The 21,008-nt window shown below is 41.3% G+C and overlaps 2 protein-coding genes across 2 annotated transcripts in view; one reads left to right on the forward strand and one right to left on the reverse strand.

The window, feature by feature from the left end:
* Positions 1-818: 818 nt before the first annotated feature.
* LOC101023625 (ferritin light chain-like) lies at positions 819-1,710 on the reverse strand. Its single transcript, XM_031660449.1, is given in 1 exon segment — positions 819-1,710. A coding segment is annotated over 1 exon segment (681 nt). The 5' UTR covers positions 1,648-1,710; the 3' UTR covers positions 819-966.
* Positions 1,711-3,903: 2,193 nt separating this feature from the next.
* The window catches only part of CXHXorf21 (chromosome X CXorf21 homolog), a 79,999-nt gene continuing 62,894 nt past the window's right edge, over positions 3,904-21,008 (forward strand). The window contains exon 1 of the mRNA XM_031660450.1: positions 3,904-4,143. The gene's annotated coding sequence lies outside the window, so the exon portion shown is untranslated. The remainder of the gene's footprint in view (positions 4,144-21,008) is intronic.

A 21,008-nucleotide genomic window follows, 5' to 3' on the forward strand; every position in this document is an offset into this window, starting at 1 on the left:
TCAATATGTACAGTATGGATTTTCTGCCCAGTAACATGTATTACTGATACTTAAAAATTGCCAACATAGTTTATGTAGGCTGTGGAGTCATGGGCCAATTATTTGTTTTTGTTTTTTGTTTTCCCTTTGTTTCTGTGTTCAACTTCAGAATTCTCTGTATATTTTCTTCTTTGTATTTCTTTGCTAAAAAGAATAAGTATTTTAACTTTTATATTGAGTTATATCCTTGTGAATTGACCTGGAAAATGTCTGTGGAATAGTAAGTGAAGAAAGCAAGTTGCAAAGTAAAATTTTTCATTAAAAACAACCTGGGGAAGAATGACTGTTTTAACTTCAGATGAATTAGATTGATGAGGAAGAACACAAAACTGCATTTCCTTTATGCATAATGAGCAACTTACAAAAATCAAATGAAGTAAAAAAAATTAAAATACCACTAAGAGGTCATATAAGGCCTGTTTAGTTTCTTATAGCTGCTGTAACAAGTTACCACCAATTTAGTTGATTAACACAACACACATTTATTATCTTGCAGGTCTGAGGTCAGAAGTTCAAAATGGATCTCACTGGGCTAAAATCAAGGTGTTGGCAAGACTGCATTCCTTTCTGGAAGCTCTAAGGGGGGGTTCGTTTTCTTGCCTCTTCCTCTTCAGAAGAGGTATCTGCATTCATTCTTTGGTTCAGGCCATTTTCAAAGTCAATAATGGCTAGTCTAGTGTTTTTCACATGATATCATTCTGACTCTCCTTCTTGCACTTTTGAGGACCCTTGTAATTACATTGGGCACACAAGGTAATGCAGACAATTTTCCTTTTTTTTTTTTTCATCAAAAAACTTTATTTCCATTTGGTCCAACGCTTGTTAGGGTAGTTAAGAAAGCTGCCTAGTGGCTGGAGGGAGAGGCTTAGGTAGAAGCCCTGTTATTTTGCAAGGGGCCCTTCAGAAGTCGCTGGGCTCAGAAGGCTCTTAGTCGTGCTTGAGAGTGAGCCTTTTGAAGAGATACTCGCCCAGCCCAGCCTCCGGGCCGGCCAGCCTGTGGAGGTTGGTCAGGTGGTCACCCATCTTCTTGATGAGCTTCACTTCCTCATCTAGGAAGTGACTCTCCAGGAAGTCACAGAGATGGGGGTCCGTGCGGGCAGAACCCAGGGCATGAAGATCCAAAAGGGCCTGGTTTAGCTTTTTCTCCAGAGCCATGGCGGCTTTCATGGCATCCGGGGTTTTACCCTACTCATCTTCAGCTGGCTTCTTGATGTCCTGGAAGAAAGCGTGGCCGCCACGCTGGTTTTGCATCTTCAGGAGACACTCGTAACCCTCACACTTCTCCTCGGCCAATTTACAGAAGAAGTGGCTCACGCCTTCCAGAGCCACATCATCACTGTCGAAATAGAAGCCCAGAGAGAGGTAGGTGTAGGAGGCCTGCAGGTACAAATTGACCAGGCTGTTGACGGCTGCCCCTACGTCGGTGGAATAATTCTGATGAATCTGGGAGCTCATGGTTGATCGGCAAGAAGGAGCTAACCACAAAAACGGTGCTGGCAGGTCCCAGAAGCAGGAGATGGCCGAGAAGATGGTCCCGGAGGTTGCAAGTGGAGAGGAAATAGAAGGGCGGTCGGAGGCTGGAAGAAAGAGTCCCCGGATCTGTTCCATCCAAACACTGTTGAAGCAAGAGACAGACCCGCAGGACCGCCGAACTGCAATTCAGGATAATTTTCCTATCATAAGGTCATCTAATTAGCAACCTTAACTCAACTTGCAGCCTTAATTCCCTGCTGCTATGGAAGGATACATGTTCACGGATTCCAGGGATTCGAGCATGGACATTTTGGGGTTATCACTATTTTGCCTACCCCAGGACCTGCGAACAGTGACCACTTCAGGGACTATACAGGGATGTTCCCAATTCCAGAGGAGCTGGAATGCTAGTAATTTATCTGGAGAGGACAGATGTGGCTTCTTTATAATACCCCCTTGACAGTACTTCAGTTTACTGTAACCTGAAGGAAAACTTGCTATGTTAGTTTAGTACCTGAGAAGCAATAAGATTCCTAAGTGCTTAATTCCTTTACCTCTTTCCCTTCATTTTGAGGTGTTTGCTGCTCCTGCTTCTGCATCAGTGCGTTTGCTCTTTTTTCCTTTTGTTTTGTTTGTTTGTTTGTTTGCTTTTAATTTTTTGAGATGGAGTTTTGCTCTGTCGCCCAGGCTGGAGTACAGTGGTGTGTGATCTCGGCTCACTGCAACCTCTGCCTCCCAGATTCAAGGGGATTCTCCTGCCTCAGCCTCCCGAGTAGTTGGGAATACAGGCGCCCACCACCATACCCAGCTAGTTTTTTTATCTCTAGTAGAGATGGGGTTTCACCATGTTGGCCAGACTGGTCTCGAACTCCTGACCTCAGGTGATCCACCCCCCTTGGCATCCCAAAGTGCTGACATTACAGGCATGAGCCACCACACGCAGCCCGTGGTTTTGCTCTTTTACAGAGTCCTTCATTCACTGATACAACTATAGCCTTTGCAGATAGAGAGGGGTCTTCTTCTTATGCAGACCAAGTGCTCTGTTCTTGGCACACCTCCTGAGAAAGTTTTACCATCCCCCAGATCCCCTGCTATAACACGTTTCTCCTCATCAACTACTCACTGACAAAAAGTTTGAGTTAGCAACACTTACTATGTGCATACACAGAATTGACTCTGGCAGTTTACATGGAAAAAGAAACGAGAATACAACTTGGCTTATAATAGAAACTCTATGCAAAATTCAGTAGTAGAGTTAATTTGAGGATAATAGAAGAATTGCTTCTATAATTAAATAAAATCGTACTGTTCAGGAATATCAATTCTTTTCTAAGGTCTCAAACGCACATTTTCATGACCAATTATATATTTCTCTCCTAAACTTAATCTTCCCTTCTGATTTCATGGCATTTAGTAGCATCCAATCCAGAATTTGAAAACATCAGAAAAAAAATGATCATCCAAAGTGAAGATAATATGAATCAAAATGAAGGAGATTACTAATGAACAAGATTGATCTAGAGAGTTGATATGTGTTATTAGGGAACTAAGCCCGAACTCAAGTGCAAATCTTTGAACTTCTAAGTCCAGAAATTTTACTCTTTAAGGTAGAGACAAAATTCTGGCTTGTTGTATCTTGGAGGAATGGGCAAAACTTAAGGCTAAGGTGGCTGTTCACATAGGAGAATCCCTCGTTGTTGTCAAAGGACAGGGTTAGTCTCCTGTTTAGCAGGACACTTCCTGTATTTGGTCTACCTGGCATTACGTAAAGGTATGGCCTCATAACAGGCTCTCAGCAAATATTTACTTGCTGCTTGACAAGTGTTTTTTCTTCAGTATAATATATTTTTTTAACCTGGTTTCGACCTAGGTGACAACCTCCACAATGGTTGATTCATGAGAAAATGGTATCAAAAGAATGAGTGCAGAGTGAGGAGGGTTTGGGGTTGGATTAGGAGTGGAAATTTTGCGTGGCTTTGGACATGTAAATACAGGGAAAGGCAGCTGAGAGACCCACAATTATTGTGTCATTTTCAAGGCAATATAATGAGCTTCTTTCATCTGAATGGAGCTGCTTATGTAATGTGGGCGTGGGTGTTGAGTTGGGGGAATGAATAGGGAGCACGTTCATGCCTTTCTCCAAGCAGACCTATAAGAACATTCCTGTCACCCCCTACCTCTCTCTTCTCTTTTCATTCTACCCACTAAGAGGAAAGACAGGAAGCAGCAAAGTCCACTTCAAATCACACTAAGTAAAAAGCCAAGTATCCTTGTGTACTTAGCATGTTATTTAAATACGTTGCTGCTGATGGTGACATACCCTGAAAAAGTTACATAATCTGGTTGTGAAACGCACAACAAAGAAAGGCAATATCTTCACTGGCAATTGTCTATAAGTTGCACACTGTAGGGACCAAGGGAAAACATTCCCTTCACCCTCTGAAGGTTTGCTGAAAATCACAGACAAAAGGCAGATGCAAATTTATTTGATCATAATTTTACATGAATGTGGGAGCATTCACAATGAAAACTCAAAGATACAGAAGAAACTGTCCATTTTTCTGCTGAGGTTCAACAAAGTACCGATAGCTGTGTAGAAATGTGTTTGGACAAAAACGGTGGGGAAACCCGGTAAGGCCTGTCTGTCTAGATTCTTCTTGGCCTCTGAGCGTGCATTCCTTCCTTCTGGGTATGGGGCAGGTCCCTCTCTGGAGTGGGGGTGTCTCATGACAGTCAAACAAGGTAGATTAGGTAGTTTTTCTTTATGGCCAGTTTCTACACAGAAAGGCAGGGAGAAAGTTAGAGTAATAATTTTAGGTTTTATGGCTGGCTTTGGGAGAAAGGGTTTCTGACTTCTAATTCATTTTGGGGAAGAGGGATTCTAGTTTCTGTAGCTAGCCTTGGGGGAGAATGAGAAGCCAGCAATAGGAGGGCAGGAGAAAGTCAGAGATAACTGCTTCTGAGACCTTCATTTTGGGGTATCATTTTCTGAGACCCTACAACACCTATCTTTTCCTTTGCTCAGAGTTGAAAACCAACTTGCCCATCAGCTTCAGAATTCACAAAAATGGGCACAGCAACTGAAAGACAGGTGTCATTATTGTTTTAAAATCCAAAGAAGGCCAATCCCAATGACTTTTATAAAGCTGTATTTCCTGAGTTAATGGAAAGAAAACTTTAGTATTAGACATTTAATGGTGTCATGCTTTATTTTCTCTTATCCAAATAAGGTTTATTTCATAGCTTATCTTTCTTGTCTGTGTCCTTATTTTTGGAAGTTTTAAGTTTGTAGTACCTTTATCCTGACTACAGATCAAAACCAGTTAAACGCCCTTTAGCGAAGAAGAACATATTGAGAAATCACAAATCATTGTTGTGTTTACATTTCTATTATAAGAGTTAAATATTTGTTTTAAGTAAGGGATTATTGTTACTCTTAGTTGCTTCCTAATAAAGGTTGTTTAGCAAAGCCACTTCAAAGCTGTGAGAACATGAAAATTTTGTATCTTTCTTCATATTTTATAGCAGGAATCAAAGTTCAGTCAGGGCTCCAACTTGCAGAGACCTCCAACTTAGGTTAATAAAGAACTAGTCTTTTGTGTGGATTTTGTCGTTGTTGGGCAATATTTAAGGGACTTGCTAATAGTTCTTTGGAAATTAAAGAGTTAGTTGTGGAAGACCAATAGAAGGGCAGGGAAAACATTACTTGGGTGAAGTAGCCTGAAAACTTAGTTCTAAGGCCATAACTTATTAACTGAATGACCCTGGGCAAATCACCTTGCTGAACCGAATTATTGGAATTGCACTGGAGGCCGGGCGCGGTGGCTCACGCCTGTAATCCCAGCACTTTGGGAGGCCGAGGCGGGCGGATCACAAGGTCAGGAGATCGAGACCACGGTGAAACCCCGTCTCTACTAAAAATACAAAAAATATGCCGGGCGCGGTTGTGGGCGCCTGTAGTCCCAGCTACTCGGGAGGCTGAGGCAGGAGAATGGCGTGAACCCGGGAGGCGGAGCTTGCAGTGAGCCGAGATCGCACCACTGCACTCCAGCCTGGGCGACAGAGCGAGACTCCGTCTCAAAAAAAAAAAAAAAAAAAAGGAATTGCACTGGAATTGAGGAAAAGGTAGCTGAAAAACCCTAACATGGAACAATTAGTATATTGGTCCTGAGCAAGCACTCTGGAATCAGACTGCCTGGGTTCAAATTCCAGCTTGGTTGCCTGCTGCATTTGACCTAGAGCAAGTTACTCAACCTTTCCATATGTAAATTCACTATCTATAAAATGTGGACGAAAATAGTACCTACCACATAGAGTTGTATGGTGAGTAAATGAGCTGGTATATGTAGAGCACATAGGAAGTTCTATTACTTCCAAATGTGAGTTAGTATGCTTACAGTGGTCTTAATATTGAAATCGGTTAATGATCAGTTCACGTACAGAATAATTTGCCACATACGATGCTTAAATTTTTATGATCATCAAGAAGAAAAAGGCCTTACGGATGACAACCAAAACCATCTACACCCACAGAGCTCACTATTTACAATCATTGATGTGACTTTACTACTCCATCCTCCACTGTCTTTATTTTTAAAATTTTAAAATGTTTAAAAATTTTTATTTTTAAAAAATATTTTATTTGAATTTTGGTGGGTACATAGTAGGTATATATATATTTATGAGGTACATGAGATATTTTGTTACAGGCATGCAATGCATAATAATCACGTCATGGAGAATGGGGTATCCATCCCCTCCAGCATTTATCCTTTGTGTTACAAACAATCCAATTCGACTCTTTTAGTGATTTTAAAATGTACAATTAAATTATTATTGACTATAGGCACCTTTTTCTGCTATCAAATACTAGGTTTTATTCACTCTTTCTGTTTTCTGTGTACTCATTAACCATCGGTAACTTGCCCCCACCACCCACCACTATCCTCTCCAGCCTCTAGTAATCATCCTTCCATTCTCTATGTCCATAAATTTCATTGTTTTGACATTTAGATCCTACAAAGAAGTGAGAACCTGCAATGTTTATCTTTCTTTGCTGGGTTTATTTCACTTAGCAGAATGGCCTCCAGTTCTATCCATGTTGTTGCAAATAACAGGATCTCATTCTTTTTTATTGCTGAATAGTACTCCATTGTGTCTAAGTACCACACTTTCTTAATTCATTCCTCTGTTGATGGACACTTAGGTTGTTTCCAAATTCTGGCCATTGTGAACAGTGCTGCAAGAAACATGGGAATGCAGATATCTCTTCAATACTCCAATTTCCTTTCTTGTGAGTAAATACAGTATATCCAGTGGAATTACTGGATGATATGGTAGCTCTATTTTTACTTTTTTGAGGAACCTGCAAACTGTTCTCCATAGTGATTGTACTAATTTATTCCCACCAACATTGTACAAGGGTTCTCTTTTCTCCACATCCCCACCAGGATTTGTTATTGCCTATCTTTTGGATTAAGCCATTTTAAATGGGGTGAGATGACATCTCATTGTAGTTTTGATTTGCATTTCTCCAATGATGAAAGATGTTGAGCACCTTTTCATATGCCTGTCTGCCATTTGTATGTCTTTTTTTGAGAAATGTCTATTCAAATATTTTGCCCATTTTAAAATTGGATTATTAGATTTTTCCTGTGGAGTTGTCTGAGCTATTTGTTTGTTTGTTTATTTATTTATTTATTTATTTATTTATTTTGAGACGGAGTCTTGCTCTGTCACCCAGGCTGGAGTGCAGTGGCCGGATCTCAGCTCACTGCAAGCTCCGCCTCCCAGGTTCACGCCATTCTCCTGCCTCAGCCTCCTGAGTAGCTGGGACTACAGGCGCCCGCCGTCTCACCCGGCTGGTTTTTTTTTTTTTTTGTATTTTTTAGTAGAGACGGGGTTTCACCGGGTTAGCCAGGATGGTCTCGATCTCCTGACCTCATGATCCGCCCGTCTCGGCCTCCCAAAGTGCTGGGATTACAGGCTTGAGCCACCGCGCCCGGCCTAAACTATTATTCTTACCCAATAATAAGACTCCTAATTGAAAGGCCTGCCTTAAGTCAGATTTCAAACTCTCATAAATATCTTGACTTTCCCCTCCCTGCCCAAGATTCTGTCAAGGTTTCTTTCTTTTACTTCAATAAGAATAAAGTAATCTTTGTCTGATCAACAAGTCATCTTGATGATATTTATGGGAAGCCAGTCTTCCACATGGATTAATGGAATTAGCTCTGGAATTTGAGTTAGAAGAGTTTAAGTCATAGTTCTGCTACTTGGTCCACTAATTTTTAGATACCTCTTCTATAAAATGTATGTATATATAAAAGTGCCTAGTATAGAGTGTGATAAAGGATGCTTAATAAATGTTTCTTACATTATCCTTACTTTTCTTTTTGGTTACCTGCTGGAGAAGGGAAAGCTGGGGAAGTGAGTATACTGTTAGTCTGTTTAAGCCATCATCTTTGGGTAAGTGCTCCTCGGCCACTAGTAACTCACCTTATCAATATAGCTAGTGCTAGTTGAAGACCCTGGGGAATGGGCATACTTCTCTCTGCCAGGGCCACCATAGTTTTCTGAAAGCAGTGCACACAAGACCCAGAGCAAATAGTAACTTTTCATAACTGCAGAGAACTAGTAGCTAATCCTTATGGGCAGAGGGCTGAGGAGGACCAGCACTCAACTACTTTCTATACATAAGAACCTTGTGTGTATGCAGGAGGTGTCCTATGTAGGCATTTCCTAGGCCTTCCAAGGGTTTTCCCCATGAACATAATCTTGCTCACTGGCTCCTCTCTGCTTTCTTTCTCACTTCCTGTGCCAATTATTGATTCATTGACTCTCAGATCCATATTCACCCTTTTTGCCTGCTATGGGAAAATGGATCTGGGCCTTTTAAATATGCTTCTTTTGCCAGCTGCACAAAGTTCATCTTTGTCAGTAGAAGGTGCTAGAGAGACGTTGTAGGAGAAAAGTATTTCATTTCATGCTCTGGTATGCTTGCTCAGGCACTCTCCTGTAGGGCTCTGAGCTTCTCCAGTGTAGACAGTTTCTCCAGTCCCCAGTCCCCACAGTGCACAGATGCCAGCAGCATGTAGTGTCCAGCAGCTTCACCTGGCCCCCATCTTGGGTGGTTTTGTAGTAGAGTGCCTCTCATGAGAAACCTCCCTGCAAACATCTTCTTGGGAATCCTTGATGATGGATTTTTTTTTTTTTTTCTAGCAAGTTAACAGAAGGTGGGTTTCTAGCATTAAAGTATTAAATTTCAACAAATTGATTTTTAAAAATATAATTGACTTTTATTAGTAATTTATGAACTGGGCATCATCCAGTCTACAAAATAGACAGAAATTCCACTGGGCATAGTAGAGCAGTCAGTTTTTGTACAATAACTTTGGCAGGAACAAGGAAGCAGCATAGTGCAAAAGGTGAATTGGTTAACAACAGGTTACTTTTCTTGTATGAGTTAAAGCAGAGGGGATTTTCTTATCCTGCAGGCTCAGGTTGCCTTGGCCCCTTTTGGTTGGTTGCTCTGAATCTCCTGTTTTTGTTTTAGAAAGCTGGCCCATTTGGGAATTTGGCTCTCATTTCTTTCCTGATTTCTTGGAAGGTCAAATCTTACAAGTAAAGAGCTTAGGTTTCAGTTTGATTATATCGAACCTTAGCATGAGTGACTCCATTTTGGGCTGGTTTATTGGGGTATAGTACATCAGCTCTGTCCAAATCAATTGCCTTCCATAAATTTTATTTAACACCAGCAAATTCTGCTGGTGAGGCACCACAACTTCTCTGTCAGTGAGTCATAACCATGACTTGCTGACGAGGTCTGGATCTCATCCCTGGGTGAGGTAATCTTCCTTGGGAACTCTATTTTGGGACCTGGTCTGTTTACTTCTGTATCTACTATTCTTATATTCTGTAGTGTTCTCCTTACCTTTTACTAGGCAGTCGCTCATTTCTCCAATCCTCTGTTATAGTTAATAATTGTTTTTTGTTGTTGTTTTGCTTTGTTTTGTCTTGTTTTGTTTTTTTGAGATGGAGTCTCACTCTGTCACCCAGGTTGGAGTGCAGTGGTGCAATCTGGGTTCACTGCAACCTCTGCCTCCCAGGTTCAAGTGATTCTCATGCCTCAGTCTCCCAAGAAACTGGGATTACAGGTACCTGCCACCACCCCCAGCTACTCTTTTTTTTAATTTTATTTATTTATTTTTTTTTGAGATGGAGTCTTGCTCTGTTGCCCAGGCTGGAGTGCAATGGCGTGATCTCAGCTCACCACAACCTCCGCCTCCTGGGTTCAAGCGATTCTCCTGTCTCCACCTCCTGAGTAGCTGGGATTACAGGCATGTGCCACCACATCCTGCTAATTTTGTATTTTTAGTAGAGACAGGGTTTCTCCATGTTGATCAGGCTGGTCTCAAACTCCTGATCTCAGGTGATCCACCCACCTCGGCCTCCCAAAGTGCTGGGATTACAGGTATGAACCACCACGCCTGGCTACTCTTTATTTTTAGTAGAGACAGGGCTTCACCATGTTGGCCAGGCTGGTCTCGAACTTCTGACCTCAAGTGATCCGCCCACTTTGGCCTCCCAAAGTGATGGGATAACAGGCGTGAGCCACTGTGCCTGGCCAATAATTGTTTATAATAACATTTCTTTGTGTATTTTTCCCCTGATTGAACCCAAACTGATATGCTTCTCAAGCCATTTCTTTATCTTATCCTCTTTGATTTAATGTGGTGTACCAGGCTGTTCTTGCATTGCTATAAACAAATAACTGAGACTGGGTAATTTATAACGAATAGAGGTTTAATTTGCTCATGGTTCTGCAGGCTTTACAGGAAGCATGCTGCTGGCATCTGCTTGGTTTCTAGAGAGGCCTCAGGGAGCTTTTACTCATGTTGGAAGGTGACGCAGGAGCAGACTTTTCACAGAGCGAAAGCAGGAGCAAGAGAGAGAGAGAGCCGGGGGAAGTGCCATAGACTTCTAAATGACCAGATCCCCTGTAAACTCAGAGCAAGAGCTCATTTGATCACCAAGGGGATGGCCCAAGCAATTCTTGAGGGATCTGCCCTAGGATCCAAACACCTCTCACTAGGCCCCACCTCCTACACTGAGGATTACATTTCAGCAAGAGATTTGGGCCAGGATAAACATCCGAACTATATCACTGGGAAAGGAGACAAGGCCTTGCCCTAAGTATTTGCCAAATCCCCCATTAGAAATAACTAAATCACAGTACTCATCGGTCTTTTCTGGAGCTTTGGAGATTTTGTAGCTTCAAGTACCCCTAATTTCAATGTTTTTTTCTCCTCCTTCCAGTCACCACTGCTCCAAGGCAGACAGTTTCAGAGCCTTGTAGTCTGTATTATGGAAAGAGCATCATAGGGAAGGGGGGCATAAAGAAGAGGGGCTCTAGTTGATCTTCTAGAGAATTTGAGAGCAAACACATCCTGCCTTCACAGAAATTAATTTTCTTTGAAAACTTCCTCTACAAGAGGCAAAAGACCCAGTTATATAAGAAAAATCCATTGTTCCTTTTATATCCTTTTATTTATTGGGAGCTAGAACCCTGTCTGAATTACGTTAAAAGAGCATTTTGGGCCGGGCGCAGTGGCTCATGCCTATAATCCCAGCACTTTGGGAGGCTGAGGCGGGTGGATCATGAGGTCAGGAGTTTGAGACCAGCCTGGCCAACATGGTGAAACTGTGTCTTTACTAAAAATACAAAAATTAGCTGGGCGTGGATGCGTGCGCCTGTAATCCCAACTACTTGGGAGGCTGAGGCAGGAGAATCTCTTGAACCCGGGAGGCGGAGGTTGCAGTGAGCCGAGATCGCGCCATTGCACTCCAGCCTTTTTGAGACTTCGTCTTAAAAAAAAAAAAAAAGAGCATTTTGCCTTCTTTCAGCCATAATTTACATTACAAGGCATGATACATTATCTGGTAATGTCCGGTCACAATGATTGCAATCTCCTTCCTCATGTGCTGTGTGTGTATTTCCCTGTTTTTTAAATTTAAATGAAACAATCTCAAACTTCAAAAAATAAGACAGGCTACTAACAAAATACATTTAGAAATAATTTATGAAATTGAGAATAAACAGCATTTATTTATAAAATTGCTTCCCCTTTCTGTACTAACTTTTTACTCGATTGAAGTTATTTTTACATTCTTTTAACCCACAAGGCAGCTGCTATTTGACCATGTCCCTCATTCTGTTCATTACTTATGAGTGTTTGTAATCCTCTCCTGCATCTTCCATTCCAAGGCAACCACTGATCTGTTTTCTGCTGCTATTGATTAGTAAGCATATTCTAAGGCCGGGCGCGGTGGCTCAAGCCTGTAATCCCAGCACTTTGGGAGGCCGAGACGGGCGGATCACGAGGTCAGGAGTTCGAGACCATCCTGGCTAACACGGTGAAACCCCGTCTCTACTAAAAAATACAAAAAACTAGCCGGGCGAGGTGGTGGGCGCCTGTAGTCCCAGCTACTCGGGAGGCTGAGGCAGGAGAATGGCGTAAAAACCCGGGAGGCGGAGCTTGCAATGAGCTGAGATCCGGCCACTGCACTCCAGCCTGGGCGACAGAGCGAGACTCCGTCTCAAAAAAAAAAAAAAAAAAAAAAAAGTAAGCATATTCTAGAATTTTATGGAAATGGAATCATACAGCATGCACTCATTTTTGTTTGACCTTTATCACACAGAAAAATTATTTTGAGGTCCATCCATGTTGTATTTGTCAGGCCCCTGAGCCCAAGCCAAACCATCATATCCCCAGTAACCTGCACTGATACATCCAGATGGCCTGAAGCAACTGAAGATCCACAGAAGTGAAAATAGCTTAACTGATGACATTCCACCATTGTGATTTGTTTCTGCCCCACCTTAACTGACCAATGTACTTTGTAATCTTCCCCACCCTTAAGAAGGTTCTTTATAATCTCCCCCACCCTTAAGAAGGTTCTTTGTAATTCTCCCCACCCTTGAGAATGTACTTTGTGAGATCTGCCCCCTGCCCCCAAAACATTGCTCTTAACTGCACCGCCTATCCCAAAACCTATAAGAACTAATGATAATCTCACCACCCTTTGCTGACTCCTTTTTTGGACTCAGTCCGCCTTCACCCAGGTGAAATAAACAGCCTTGTTGCTCACACAAAACCTGTTTGGGGGTCTCTTCACACGGATGCGTAAAACAGTATGCACTGCTAATCCATTCCTTTTTCAGTTCAGCAAATGTATTTCTCAGTTCCAAGATTTGTTTTTATTTTAAATTATTTCAATCTCTTTGTTAAATTTCCCTGATAAGTTTCTGAATTGCTTTTCTCTGTTATCTTAGAGGTCACCGAGTTTCCTTGAAGCTACTATATTGAATTCTTGGTCAGAGAGATCACATACCATCATCTTGTTAGGGTCAGTTACTGGTTCCTTGCTTTGTCCATTTGGAGAGGTCATGGTTCCCTGTTTGCTGTTGTTTCCAGTGTATGTCTTTGCATTGAAGGATGAGTTATTTATTCCAGTCTTCTCTGTCTGACTTTTTTTTTTTTTTTAATTAGATATATTTGCTTAGAGGTTGTTTACTGCTAGGTCACTGCCTCCTTTTAGCTCTAGGTGGTGCTTTAAGCTCAGGTTCACCTTTGCTCTAGTAAACAATCAGAGCACTGCCCAACCCAAATCGGGGAGGTCCTAAAGGGGATAGCCCAGCATTTTGGGAAGGCTGTCTAGTGGTTCATGCCCAGGGGATCTATAGGATGAACCTCCTACAGCATGGTGATACTGAGCAGCCACTCTGATTTGGCGTCTCCTGCTTATGAGTTTTCAGGTCTGGGCATGGTAGTCCTGCCTCCCGCCTTTGTCACTGCCTGTCCTCAGGATTATTTTTCCCTTCAGGCATTTGCGATGCTTCTGGTGGGTTAAGGCAGAAACATCCTGCCCGGGAACCCAAGATGGTGGGGAAGTTGATTGTGCACCTCAATCTTACTTTTTCCAGTGTAGAAACAGTGAGTTGGGGGAAAACTTTCTATGCACTTGGTGCCAGGCAGAATGGGGCAAGGGCACTGTGGATGTTGAAGTTTGATTCTCTTACCGTTGGCTTAGAGTTTTTTACTTCTCTGCTGCCCTGGAAACAGTCTCATCTTCATATATAAGATCTAGGATGTTTCTGGTGATAATCTTGGCAATGTATATTTGTTTTTGGTTTTCTGTGGGGAGGAGAATGAAGTGAATTTGCTTCTATATCATCATTTTGGAACAAGAAGTCCCAATCCTTTTTATGGTTTAGTAGTATTCCATTGCATGATACATCACAATTTTTTTTTTTTTTTGAGATGGGGGTCTCTCTGTGTTGCTCAGAGTGGTCTCAAACTCCTGGGCTCAAGCTAGCCTCCCACTTCAGCCTCCTGAGTAGCTGGGATTAGAGGCACACACCACTATGCCTGGCTTACATAATTTTTATTCATTCACTTGTTGATGGATATTTGCGAAGTTTCCGGTTTTTGGCTACTGACAAGTAAAGCTGCTATGAACATTTGTATACAAATCTTGTGTATGTATGCTTTGATTTCTCTTTCGATGAGCAAATACTTAGGTATATGTTTAACTATTTAATAAACTGCACAATTGTTTTCTGAAGTGGTTGTACCATTTTACATTTCCACCAGAAATGCGTAAGAGTTTCAGTTGTTCCACATTCTCACCAACACTTGGTATGATCAGTCATTTTAATTTTAGACATTCTAATAGGTGTGTAGCAGTTGCTCATTGTGATTTTAATTTGCATTTCCCTTTACTAATGATGTTGAATCATCTGTTAATGTGCTTATTTGACATCCATATATCTTCTTTGGTGAGGTGTCTATTCAAAATTTTTGCCCACTTTTAATTGAGTTGCTTCCTTTATATATTCTGGATACTAGTTCTTTAACAGATATGCAATTTGCATACATATTATCCCAATCTGTGGTTTGTCTTTTTATTCTCTCAGTATTTTTTTGAGGAGTGAAAGTTCTTAATTTGGTCGAAATCCAATTTTCATTTCTTTTATTATATGTATCATGGTTTTGATGTTGTATCTAAGAAATCACTACCAAACCCAATGTAACAAAGATTTCCTCTTATTTTTTTTTCTAGAAGTTGTACAGTTACAGGCTTTACCTTTGGGTCTCTGATATATTTTTAGTTAATTTTGTATATACTGCAAAGCGTGAATTTAAGTTTGCTTTTTCGAATATGGTTGAATATCCAACTGTTCCAGCACTTGTTGAATAGACTAGCTTTTCTCTGCTGAATTGCCATTGTACCTTTGTAAAAAGCCAATTGACTATATTGATATGGATCTACTTATGGATTCCCTATTCTGATCAACTGACCTATTTATCAATCCTTACACCAACACCAACTGCAACTTTATAGAGTAGCTTACTCTTATCCTCAGTGTATATGTTCCAAGACCCCCAGTGGATGCCTGAAACCATGGATGGTACCAAACCTCATCTATACTATGTTTTTTCCTATGCATATAAAACTATGATAATGTTTAATTTATAAATTAGGCACAATAAGAGATTAATAACAATACTAATACAGTAGAATGATCATAACAATATACTGTAATAGAAGCTGTGTGAATGTGGTCTCTCTCAAAATATCCCTTTTTAAAAGTTTTATTTTATTTTTAATTGACACACCATAATTGTATTTGTGGGATACAATGTGATATTTTGATACATGTATATTCAAAATATCTTCTTGTACTGTATACATCCTTCTTCTCTGGCATATCTGAATTGCTGGCATCACTACTCTTGTACTTTAGGGCCATTATTAAGTAAAATAAAGGTTACTTGAACACAAGTACTGCCATACCATGACAGTCAATCTGATAACTGAGATGGATACTAAATGACTAATAGGTGGGTAGTATATACACAGCGTGGATACACTGAAAAAAGAAATGATTCACATCCCTGGCAGGAAGGCACAAGGTTTTATCATGCTACTCATAATGATGTGCAATTTAAAACTTATGAATTCTTCATTTCTGAAATCTTCCATTTAATATTTTTGGACCATGGTTGACTGCAGGTAACTAAAACCACAGAAGCAAAACCATGGATAAGGGGTCACTACTGAAGTCAAGTAATATAAGTCCTCCAACTTGTAGGAGTTGGAGGACCCCTACAAATCAAGTAATATAAGTCCTCGAACTTGTTTCCTATTTTTCAAAGATATTTGAGACATTCTAGGTTCTTTGCATTTCCACATTAATTTTAGAATCATCTTGTTAAGCTTTAAAGACAATCATGCTGACATCTTATTTGGGTTTGCTTCAAATAGACATCTTCACAATATTGAGTCTTTCAATCAATGAACATGGTGTAGTTCTCCATTTATTTAGGTCTTCTTCAATTTATCTCAGCAATGTTTTTCAGTTTTCAGTGTGTAGGTATCACATGCACTTTGTCAGGTTTATCTTCAAGTATTTTATATATATATATACATACTTGAGATAGGTCTCACTCTATTGCCCAGGCTGGAGTGCAGTGGTGTGATTATGGCTCACCACAGCCTTGACCACCCGGGCTCAGGTGATCCTCCCATCTCAGCCTTCCAAGTAGCTGGGACTACAGGTGCACACCGCCACACTAGGCTAATTTTTTTTGGATTATTTTGTAGAGATGGGGTTTCACCATGTTGCCCAGGCTGATCTCGAACTCCTGGGCTCAAGTGATTTGCCTGCCTTGGCCTCCCAAAACGCTGGGATTACAGACATGATAGTATTTTATATTTTTGTTGTCACTGTAAAAGATATTGTTATAATTTATAATTTAAATTTCCCATTTTCATTGCTAGTATATAGAAAACACAATTTATTTTTCATTATTTATCTTGTATCCTACAACTTTGCTAAACTCACTTATTCTAGTATCTTTCTTGTAGATTTCACAGGACTTTCTGCGTAGATAGGAATGTCATTTGTGAATAAAGACAGTTTTATTCTTCCCTTACAATATGAATGCCTTTCATTTTTGCCCTATTTCACTGGCTGCAGCTTCCAGTACAATTTTGAATAGAATTGGTGAGAGTGGATCCTTGCCTTGTTCCTAATCTTAGGGGGAAAACATTCAGTCTTTCACCATTAAGTGTGAAGTTAACGGTAGGTTTCTCATAAATGCCTTTTATTAGGTTGAGGAGGTTCCCTTCTATTCCTAGTCTGGTGAGAGTTTTATTGATTAAGTTTTGAATGCTAAACCCATCTTGCATTCCTGGGATGAACCCCACTTGTTCATGATGTATTTTCCATTTTATATATAATTGGATTCAATTGCCTGGGGCAATTATAGAGCTCACTTAGTTTGTTTCCTGTTTCTCAGCGATTATTGTTCATTGCCCAATGTCCAATGTCTTGAAAACTGCTGTTTTACAGTTTTGTCCCTGTAAATTTGGTCCCCATTACTCCATCTTGACTAGAAGCAGAAGTTCAAATGTTGCATTATCAACGTGAACTCTGGAGAAACTGTGATTTAAAAAAACTGTCTTTTCTGAATCATAAGCCAAAATAATGTGTATGTTTCCACACTAAATAGCGATAACAGAGACTCAGAAATGCAGCAAATAGAAATGGAAATCCAAGGCTCAAGAGGCATCTGTAAGTTTGAGAAAGTTTGCTATTTTATTTAAACAGCAAATTAAACATATTTTGTAAGGTTAGCAGAAACAGTTCTTTTTAAAATGATATTCATAATTTCTATTTGAAGAAAAGAAATCACTAGCAAGTGTGTATACACACACAGAGGAATGGGGAAGCCGTGAAATTAAAATTTTTTTAAAAAAGCAATCTTTGCATCAGTTGGCCTAGCTCATGCAGAGATCCTTTAAATTGAACCTAGGCACTCCAAAAAGAAAATCAATCAAGAGTGGTATCTTCTTATAGGTTAAAAAGAAATTCAATATTCATAGAATTGCTTATCTGCAAAACTTTATTTATTTATTTATTTATTTAGAGACAGAGTCTCGCTCTGTCACCCAGGCTGGAGTGCAGTGGTGCGATCTCGGCTCACTGCAAGCTCCGCCTCCCGGGTTTACGCCATTCTCCTGCCTCAGCCTCCCAAGTAGCTGGGACTACAGGCGCCCGCCACCATGCCCGGCTAAGTTTTTGTTTTTGTATTTTTAGTAAAGACAGGGTTTCACCGTGTTAGCCAGGATGGTCTCCATCTCCAGACCTCGTGATCAGCCCGCCTCAGCCTCCCAAAGTGCTGGGATTACAGGCGTGAGCCACCGCGCCTGGCCAAAACTTTAACTTTAAAGATAAGTATACTTGTTATTAGTTATCCCACAAGTTCTGGAATACTTTGAGAATATATTCCAATTTTTGTGATTCTTATTTCTTATTAATTTACAAGGGGAAGTTAAACCTTTTTAGCAGAAGTGGTGGTTCCAGTAACATCTGGTGTTTATAAAGAGTAGCTTGTGGGTGGGGACTATGTCTCCCTAATTTGTCAGTAGTTCAATACTGCATTGAAAAACAAATTGAAGTGGCCTAAAAGCTATAATTTTAAGAATTATGTTAGCCGATTTGAGCTTTGGATCCATTGTTCTGGAGTATTGATTTTCTTTTCCCAGGGATCTTAATTTAGTTTAGTTTTACTTTTCAATGAATTATTTGTTCATTCATATAATGGTGCTTTGAGAGAGGATTTGATATACTGTTTCAGAATCTATTCAAAGGCTCAGATGCAGCAGGAACAAAACACTGCTACAAGGACTTCCTCTAGACACACCTCTTTTCACCTCTGCAGCAATTCACTTTTCACACTATGGACTGGGCTCCCTTTGAGTAACCAATAAATCACAAAAGGTGTGTGTAAACTGTTTTTGTTTCAGTTATACTCGACTGTCTTATTAGGCATAGATCCAAGTGCAGGCTACAATCATGATTTTCTTTTTTTTGAGATGGAATTTTGCTCTTGTTGCCCAAGCTGGAGTGCAATGGTGCGATCTCCGCTCACTGCAACCTCCGTCTCCTGGGTGTCATGCGCGTCCGTGTGAAGACACCAACAAACAGGCTTTGTGTGAGCAATAAAGCTTTTTAATCACCTGGGTGCAGGCGGGCTGAGTCCCAAAAGAGAGTCAGCGAAGGGAGATAAGGGTGGGACCGTTTTATAGGATTTGGGTAGGTAAAGGAAAATTACAGTCAAAGGGGGGTTGTTCTCTGGCGGGCCAGAGTGGGGGTCACAAGGTGCTCAGTGGGGGAGCTTTTTGAGCCAGGATGAGCCAGGAAAATGAATTTCACAAGATAATATCATCGCTTAAGGCAAGGACCCGCCATTTTCACTTCTTTGGTGGTGGAATGTCATCAGTTAAGTCGAGGCAGGGCATTTGCACTTCTTTTGTGATTCTTCAGTTACTTCAGGCCATCTAGGCGTATACATGCAAGTCACAGGGGATGCGATGGCTTGGCTTGGGCCCAGAGGCCTGACATTGGGTTCAAGTGATTCTCCTCCCTCATCCTCCCAAGTAGCTGGGATTACAGGTGCCTGCCACCATGCCCGGCTAATTTTTGTACTTTTAGTAGAGATGGGGTTTCACCCTGTTGGTCAGGCTGGTTTCGAACTTTTGACCTCAGGTGATCCGCCCACCTCGGCCTCCCAAAGTGCTGGGATTACAGGCGTGAGCCACCGCACCCAGCCTTACAATCATGATTTTTTAAATCTTAAATTTCATCTCCTAATTTAAGATTTCATCTCCTTTGAATAAAATAAAATCTCAGCTACTGGAGTACATTAATTAATGCACCACTTCATATACATAACAGTTTCCCATGTCAGTCTGAAATCCGACTTACATTTTCCTTCAAAACACTTTCCATTTTTTCCAAAATTTAATTATCTATGGAGCAGCTAAATCTCTGCTCCAAAGACCATTAGTAGAATGTCAATGTAATTTAAAGAGGTATTAATAAGATAGCATACCTTAAATTCTGGTTTCAGATTGAACTGAATTTAAATATTGGTTTTATTAATTACCAGCTGCAGGACTGTGCCTCAGTTTCCTCTTTTTGTTGCTGGGGGGAGACAGGGTCTCACTCTGTCACCCAGGCTGGAGTGCAGTGGTGCTATCATGGCTCACTGCAGCCTCTACCTCCTAGGCTCAGGCAATCCTCCCACTCAGCCTCCTGAGCAGCTGGGACTACAGGCATGCACCACCATGCCCGGGTAATTTTATTTTTTTGTATAGATGAGGTCTTGCTATGTTGCCCAGGCTGGTCTCAAACTCCTGGACTCAAGCAATCCTCCTGCCTCAGCCTCCCAAAGTGCTGGGATTATAGGTGTGAGCCACCGTGTGTGGCCTGGTTTTCTCTCTCTCTTTTTTTTTTTTTTTTTTTTTGAGAAGGAGTCTCGCTGTGTCACCCAGGCTGGAGTGCAGTGGCACAATCTCGGCTCACTGCAACCTCTGCCTCCAGGGTTCAAGTGATTCTCTTTCCTCAGCCTTCCAAGTAGCTGGGATTATAGGCTCCCGCCACCACACCCTGCTAATTTTCGTATTGTTAGTAGAGATAGAGTTTCACCATGTTGGTTAGGCTGGTCTTGAACTCCTGACCTCAGGCGATCCGCCCTCCTCGGCCTACCAAAGTGCTGGGATTACAGGCATGAGCCATCGCACCCGGCCAGTTTTCTCATTTTTAAAAATGGGATAAAGGCTGGACACCATGGCTCATGCCTCTAATCCCAGCATTTTGGGAGGCTGAGGCAGACGGATCACCTGAGGTCAGGAGTTTGAAATCAGCTTGGCCAACAGGGTGAAACCCTATCTCTACTAAAAATACAAAAATAAGCCTGGCGTGTTGGTGCATGCCTGTAATCCCAGCTACTGCGGAGGCTGAGGCAGGAAAATCATTTGAGCCCAGGAGGCAGAAGCTTCAGTGAGCCCAGACTGCGCCACTGCACTCCAGCCTGGGCGACAGAGCAAGACTCTGTCTCCAAATAAATAAACAAAAATTAAAATGGGATAAGATTAGTATCTAACTCATAGGGTCGTGGAAGAGAGTAAATGAAATAAAACATATAAAGGGTGTAGTACTGTGCCCAACACATGGCAAATGCTTCACAAGTTGCTGTTTTTGCCTCAGATTAAAACCACTGGGAATGTTTTCAGTGGAGTGTAGAGTTTCTTTTTAAAAAAGATAGAAAATTTGGCTAGGCGCGGTGGCTCAAACCTGTAATCCCAGCACTTTGGGAGGCCGAGATGGGCGGATCACGAGGTCAGGAGATCGAGACCATCCTGGCTAACACGGTGAAACCCCGTCTCTACTAAAAAAATACAAAAAAACTAGCCGGGCGAGGTGGCGGGCGCCTGTAGTCCTAGCTACTCGGGAGACTGAGGCAGGAGAATGGCGTGAACCCGGGAGGCGGAGCTTGCAGTGAGCCGAGATCCCGCCACTGCACTCCAGCCTGGGCGACAGAGCAAGACTCCGTCTCAAAAAAAAAAAAAAAAAAAAAAAA

Source organism: Papio anubis, chromosome X (assembly GCF_008728515.1).
Source record: "Papio anubis isolate 15944 chromosome X, Panubis1.0, whole genome shotgun sequence".
Lineage (NCBI taxonomy): Eukaryota > Metazoa > Chordata > Mammalia > Primates > Cercopithecidae > Papio > Papio anubis.